We start from the raw sequence: 7,221 nt of genomic DNA on the forward strand, positions 1-7,221 counted from the left end.
GTTATTTACTGACATTGTCCTCATCATCTGTTTGTTATTTACTGACATTGTTCTCATTATGTGTTTGTTATTTACTGACATTGTTATTTACATTGTTCTCATTATCTGTTTGTTATATACTGACATTGTCCTCATCATGTGTTTGTTATTTACTGACATTGTCCTCATCATGTGTTTGTTATTTACTGACATTGTCCTCATCATGTGTTTGTTATTTACTGACATTGTTTTCATCATCTGTTTGTTATTTACTGACATTTACTTACACCACTCTGATCCCACGCACAAGTACTCTGAAGTTGAAATAAAAAATATGCTACAGCTCCTCATTGACAATTTCTTCGTGGTCATTGGTAATCAGGTCTTCCAACAGTCTGTTGGAATTCCCATGGGCACGAATTGTGCTCCTTTGTTAGCTGACCTGTTTCTATATTCATATGAAGCAGAATTTATTCAAAAACTTCTACGCGAGAAGAAAAATATCTCTCGCTGTGGCCTTCAATTCAACATTTAGATATACCTATGATGTTTTGTCTATTAACAATAATAGCTTTCATTCATATGTCGATTTGATATATCCCTGTGAGCTCGAAATAAAGGACACCACAGAGCCGTCCACTTCTGCTTCATACTTAGATATTTTATTGAAAGTAGACATTAACGGCAAACTGACAACTCAACTGTATGACAAACGGGATGATTTCAGCTTCTCCATCGTCAACTTCCCATATTTATGTAGCAATATTTCATTATCACCTGCATATGGTGTTTATACATGTATATCTCAACTGATTCGATATGCAAGAGCTTGTTCTGTGTATAGTCAGTTTTTAAATCGAGGTAAGCTACTGACAGACAAGTTAATGGTGCAGGGGTTTCAACAGTCTCGATTGAAGTCAGTATTTCGCAAATTCTATGGTTGTTATAACGATCTAGTTTGTCAATACAACCTCGCATTGGGTCAAATGCTGTCTGACGTGTTTCATACCGATTATTAAGCCATTCCTGGCACACTGATTTTGACTGCGGATAACTCCGTTTACCTGATCAGGATACAGGGCTCATGGCGGGTGTGACCAGTCAACAGGGGATGCTTACTCCTCCTAGGCACCTGATCCCACCTCTGGTGTGTCCAGGGGTCCGTGTTTGCCCAACTATCTATTTTGTATTGCTTATAGGAGTTATGAGATTGATCACTGTTTGTTGTCTTTACCTTGCATTGTTCTCATCATTTGTTTGTTATTTACTGACATTGTTCTCATCATCATTTGCCATTGAATTATATCTAGTAATCGATATTGGCAATATTATTTTGTGGATTTTATTCAATTAATTGGAACTTTTATTTTAAGCTTTTTTTTCTACAAAATTACTCAACATATGTCACTTTCCTTTGATATATCAACCTCAATAGAAGTCAATAACAGTATTATTTTTTATAGTATTTGGTGGCAAGAATATGAACCAACAGATAATTTCAAATTTTTATTTCAGGTGAATGGGAATTTAAAAATTGACGGCAAGAGTACGGAGGGAAATCTTTTATCTAACGTGCTTCAAGAGATTAAGACAACACTGGTGTAGCTGTGGATTTTCTTGTTGTCGGATGTCACAAAGAAACTTTTTCCAATTCCGTGTCCGAGTGTGTATGTGCTCTGGCAGTATCTGTGATGTGTAAGGGAACAGACTCACAATTCCAATGTTCTCCATACTGGATCATTCTTCTTTAGTCAGACATGTTTGTTAATGAGTTTGATAATTTTAATTAATGGAAATTGTGATCATGATTATGGGACGTTCAGCACATTTGTGTTAAATTATCATGTTGTACGTCAAGTGATGTTTAAGAATTCTGTAGTGCACATGTATCAATTATTTATCAACTCTTCTTTCTGATGCAAAACATTGTAAAGTACTGGAGTTTGCAGTTTGTATACTTTATTGCATTTGTGCCAACAAGCTCTTAGATTATAAAAGTCTATGGTGTGAGTTTGATAATCTAAACAAACACTAACTGGGATGTACTTAGTGCAGGTATTGGGTTCCTGACTAGATGGAATTTGTAGATGAATTAATGTAGACCCACCTACTTCTGACACTCGGAACATTTAAAGCAATATGAGCTGTAATTTTCACAGAATCAAGTTAGAATTTACACAGAGTGAAGTACTGGTATGTTTTAAGTAAAACAAGGTTCAAGAACTGACTAGTCAACAAGGGACAAATAATTAGGTGACTTATCAGATTTAAGCGCTGGATGACAAAAATGAATTTAAGCATAAACATTGTACACATGTACACCATCTGTAGGATATAGACTTATTTTAACGGGGAGTTTCATTATAATTTTTACTTAAAGGTTTATTAAGTTTGAAGAGTATAAAATTTTGTGGTTTTGCTAAAAATGCAAAATTTTGTTTGATATACACATAGATATCTAGATTTGGTTCTCTCCCCTTATACTTGTATAAACTACTTCATTTATCTCTTTAAATTCTACAACACAAACAAAATTTGGTATTCAATGAAAAATAATGAAACTGCACCTATTCATTAGTTACACAAGTTAATGAAGGGGGAAATTATGGCTCATAGGAGTACTGCTTTAATAAATAACTCTTGTGAGTAGAATGACATGCTTTATTCTGTAGATCTTTATATGTGAAAATCAGTACATGTTCTATGTGCTTTTATTAATTTAGTTTCATGTTACAAGTAGTAGATGAAGTTATGAAAAACTGAAAAGGAAAATCTTCAATAGTAATAGCGATATATATTTAAAGGAGATTCTTTCTGTTAATTGATCATGAATTTTGCTGAAAGCCAAAATTATTCGGGCGACAGGTATATAGAACAAATATACACAGTATTATTTGATGCCCCTGCCATGAAATGACGGAGGCATATTGTGTTGCCTCTTTTCTTCCGTCACTACGTCGTAGTTCTGCGGACTTCTTTTGTGTTTCTTGCAGATGTTTATCAGATTTTTATATTGAACAGTTACAGACTAGTTTTAAATTTTGTTCAAGATCATGGAATTAAACACCAAGCAGAGGTTGACATAATTTGTAAGTGTAAATGTTCTGATTTAAAGGTAATTTATTTGACTACTGGGTGACATTTGTGTCAATCAACACAGATGCACAGGAAGTGCAAAAGATCATTTATAATACTGCTATGAATAATTAAAGGCAAATCATTATTATTTAGGTTGTTATCGTGCAATATTTGTTCATATATCGACAAAAGTTTGTTTATTGGAATAAAGTGATACATGTACATGTATGATATGCAAAACGTGTCTGTTTATTTAACATATTAAAGTGAATAAATTTTTTAAAAGAATTGGTATTCTGTAAACTAGATGTGATGTTATCAGCCTCCTTTTTTTGTGGTTGGTTACGGCCATTGAGCAATGAGGGTTCTTTAGCATGCCACACCTACTGTGACACGTGATATCTGTTTTAACGTCATCTCCTAGGACCCGTGACATTCACACCTGATGCCGAGCGTTTGGTGATGAAACTGTCACTACTTGTTTTAACAACTTGCATGTAGTTCTGTCGCGGCCGGGATTCAAACCCTGACTTTCCGAATGCTGGATAAAAATTCAGTTTGCAAGAGCTTGCACATGGAATCCTTGATGTTACACTGAATTTTACATTCACAGGCCATATTTATGCTTGAACAAGAGTGTTTTTAGGTTCTTGCGGAATGCTCCATGTGCTTCAAGCTCTCGAAGTTCCAGTGACAGTTTATTCCACAATTGTGCACCTAGTGTTTTTATGGCTCTTGCACCGTATTTGTTTGATTTCTTCACTACAAGTTTCCATTGGTCGGATGATGTTCTCAAGGTCCTATGTGGCTGGTAAACAGGACATAGCTCTCTCATGTATGCTGGTGCTGAGAAAGAGCGTAGTGACTTATCTATGGTTGTCAGCAATTTAAACACAACACGTTGCTTTACAGGCAGCCAGTGTAGTTGTTGAAGTACTGGCGAAATATGTTGTCTGTAGCATGTTCTTGTAAGACAACGTACAGTGCTGTTCTGAGCCACTTGTAGTCGGTGCGTGGGGTGATCGGTCATGCCAAACAGGAGGGTATTGTGATAGTCAAGGTGGGATATGACTGTTGCATTGATGACCTTCGCACACACTTCCTGGGTGAGATGGTGTTTCACCTTGGATATTCTCCTGATGTTGAAGTACATCTTCCTTACCGAGGAGCTGACTTGTATTTCCATTGATAAGGTGGCGTCCAGTGCAGCACAGGTTTTTAAGAGTAGACTTAGGTGTCAATATTGCCTCACCAATCTTCAGACGGATATATTTCACACAGCACTGGTTGTGGGCACTAGCAACCACCATTATCTCAGTTTTTCCATCATTTAGTTTAACTTTATTCACAGTCATCCAGGTTCGGACACTTGTTATGCATTCCTCCATAATGTTGACTTGATAGGTCCGCATGGCAGTGTTTTTTACACTCAAACGGCTGTAAAGTTGAGTGTCATCTGCGAACCCATGACGATTTATGGCATATTGGTTGATAACTCTCCTGAGTGGGAGAAGGTATACCAGGAAGAGAAGGGGGCCGAGAACAGACCCTTGGGGCACTCCGGTGGACAGTGGTACATCTGAGGTCACACTGGTGTTGATCTTCACCGCTTGGATGTGGCCACTCAAGTAAGACTGTACCCGATGGAGTGCTGTGTCCGTCAATCCAGCTTCCTCATGTAGTCTCTCCAGCAAGAGGGTATGATCGATGGTATCAAATGCCGCACTTGGGTCAAGAAGGACCAGGAGCATAGCGTCACCTTCATCCAGTACTGCTTCTACGTCTGCTTTCATTCGCAGGATGGCTGTCTCAGTGCTGGTACCGGTCTTATAAGCTGACTGCAGATCATCATGTAGACCATTCCTGGTGAAATGACTATTAAGCTGCTGTGCAGCAACACGCTCGATGACCTTGCTGATGAATGCGATATTTGATACTGGTCTTTAGTTAATAAAAATTCTTATATCAAGTCCAGGCTTTTTCAGACGTGGTGTAACAAGTGCACGTTTCAGCTCATTTGGAAAGACCCCAGTTGAAAGTGATGTATTCATCAGCTCAGTAATGGTCGGTAGCACCACAGAGAGAACAGTGCTGTTCTTCAAGAGCGCAGTGGGGATGGCATCCAGTGAGCAGGTCTTATTAGCACAGCTCCTGATGACCTTGTCCACTTCTTCCTGTGTCTGGATCTTGAAGGAACCAAGATGAGGAACTGATCTGTCCAGGTCTGGAGAAGCTGTATTGTCATGGAGATTTGAGGCATCGAGACCCTGTCTGACCTTTTCAACTTTGCTGTAGAAAAATTGCACAAAATCGTCAGCAAGGGTCTGGTCACTGGTAGGCGGTGGTAAGGGAGTCCCTGCATTATAATTTACCAGACTGCTAATAACTCTAAAAGTCTCTTTACTGTCCACTGTGATGAGCTTTTCTTGATAATAGCTGGACTTGGAGGAGTTGATCGTATGCACCACAGCTCGGGTCTGCACCTCCAGGCCTGAACTCATGGCTTTATGCTCCAACTGTCTTCTCCGTTGTCTGGCTTCATGGATTGAGTCATTGTACCACGGTTTGAGGGAGTCGCCTTTGATGGTGATGGTTCGAAGGGGTGTTATGCTGTCCAGAACCTCTTGAGCTTTGGAATCAAAATCTGACAGCAGATCGTCGACATTGCTCCCCTCTTTGATGGAAGACAGCGATTCTCCTAGCTGCTGTGCCAATATTTCCACAGGGATGTGCTTCAATTGCCTAGCTAGCCGAGTTTTGTTTGCCAGGTGTAATTGAGGATCCAATGATTTTCCAAAAAGTTATAGTGGATCTAAGAGGGGTGGAGGACGTTAAATAAATAATGAACACTTATCCTCCTATATGATCCAATAGACTTGCGACTTTGTACAATACTTTAATCAATGCCATTTGCAGATATGCATATTGTAGGGACAGGAGGATCAATTGTTATCCTAAAGTTATAGTGGATCTATAAAGAGGGATGAAGGATGTTAAAATAGTTTGTGAACATTGAGCACTTCTCCTATATGGCTTATCGGAGTTCATAATGTCTATGTTCCTGCTCATGCTTTTCCCTCTAATACCATCCAGTACATTAAGGGGAGGAGGTTTCATTTGGCGCACTTCCAATTTGGGGAGCTGGGGAAACGACATTTGATTTTCATGATGTTTATGGTTCTTCTGCACCATCTTATTATCAAGTTAAATTCTGGGTAGGGGAATTCAAATGCGGTAGAACATCTTTAGAAGATAAAACCAGGTCTGGACGCCCACTGGATGCCACCGACGAAGAAATATGTGCAAGAAAGTTTGAGATCTGGTAATTACTCCGATAGGCGAATTCAGGTGGAAGAAATATCGCAGGCATTGGGCATTTCACATAGTAGCGTTTCAACAGTCTTACAAGATCGTTTAAGTATGCGCAAGCTAACAGCCTGCTGGATCCCCAAATCCCCTAGCGATGAGCAAATGGTAACCAGAGCATCACTATGCAGCGCATTGTTGAAGCGTTTTGGGTCAAAAGATGATTTTCTTCTGCATCTGGTGACTGTAGATGAGACTTGGGTTCATTATTATGAGGCAGAGAATAGAGCTCAAGAGTCGTCAGTGGGTAGGGCCTGGGTCCCCGAGGCCAAAGAAGTTCAAGACGCAACCATCTACTGGCAAGGTGATGGCCACAGTATTTTGGGACACAAAAGGCATTATGTTGGACTTTTTACCCAAGAAAAGTACAATAACTGGAGTGTACTATCCAAACTTGCTAGACCAGCTGAGAACCGCCATCAGTGAAAAACTCCAAGGTAAACTCTCTAAAGGTGTTTTGCTGCAAGAGGACAACGCGAGAGTCCACACTTGCAATGGATGCTGTAGAGCAAAACGGGTATGAATTAATACCAATCCTACCTATTTGCCCGACCTTGCTCCTAGCAACTTCTTCCTATTCCCAAACTTGAAAAAGTGCACCGCCATGGCACATGATATGCCCGTCACATATTGTTAACAGTATAGATTGTACCCATTAAAACATTTTTTTTAATATCAACTTAATTAAATGTCACAGTGACCTTAAAGTAGGATGCGACACACCTTCTACCTAAGATGCATTAGTTGACCAATTTTGGTGATTCTAGGTCTAATAGTTTTCAAGTTATGAGCCGGACA

The 7,221-nt window shown here is 39.2% G+C and overlaps 1 protein-coding gene across 5 annotated transcripts in view; it reads left to right on the plus strand.

The window, feature by feature from the left end:
• The window catches only part of LOC125668392 (AP-3 complex subunit delta-1-like), a 34,295-nt gene extending 30,950 nt beyond the window's left edge, over positions 1 to 3,345 (plus strand). For all 5 annotated transcript variants that reach the window (XM_048902515.2, XM_048902518.2, XM_048902517.2 and 2 more), the window contains one exon: positions 1,495 to 3,345. In XM_048902515.2, the coding sequence (XP_048758472.2) occupies positions 1,495 to 1,584 (90 nt within the window). In that variant the 3' untranslated portion in view covers positions 1,585 to 3,345. The remainder of the gene's footprint in view (positions 1 to 1,494) is intronic.
• Positions 3,346 to 7,221: the final 3,876 nt, after the last annotated feature.

Source organism: Ostrea edulis, chromosome 4 (genome assembly GCF_947568905.1).
Source record: "Ostrea edulis chromosome 4, xbOstEdul1.1, whole genome shotgun sequence".
NCBI classification, from domain to species: Eukaryota; Metazoa; Mollusca; class Bivalvia; order Ostreida; family Ostreidae; genus Ostrea; species Ostrea edulis.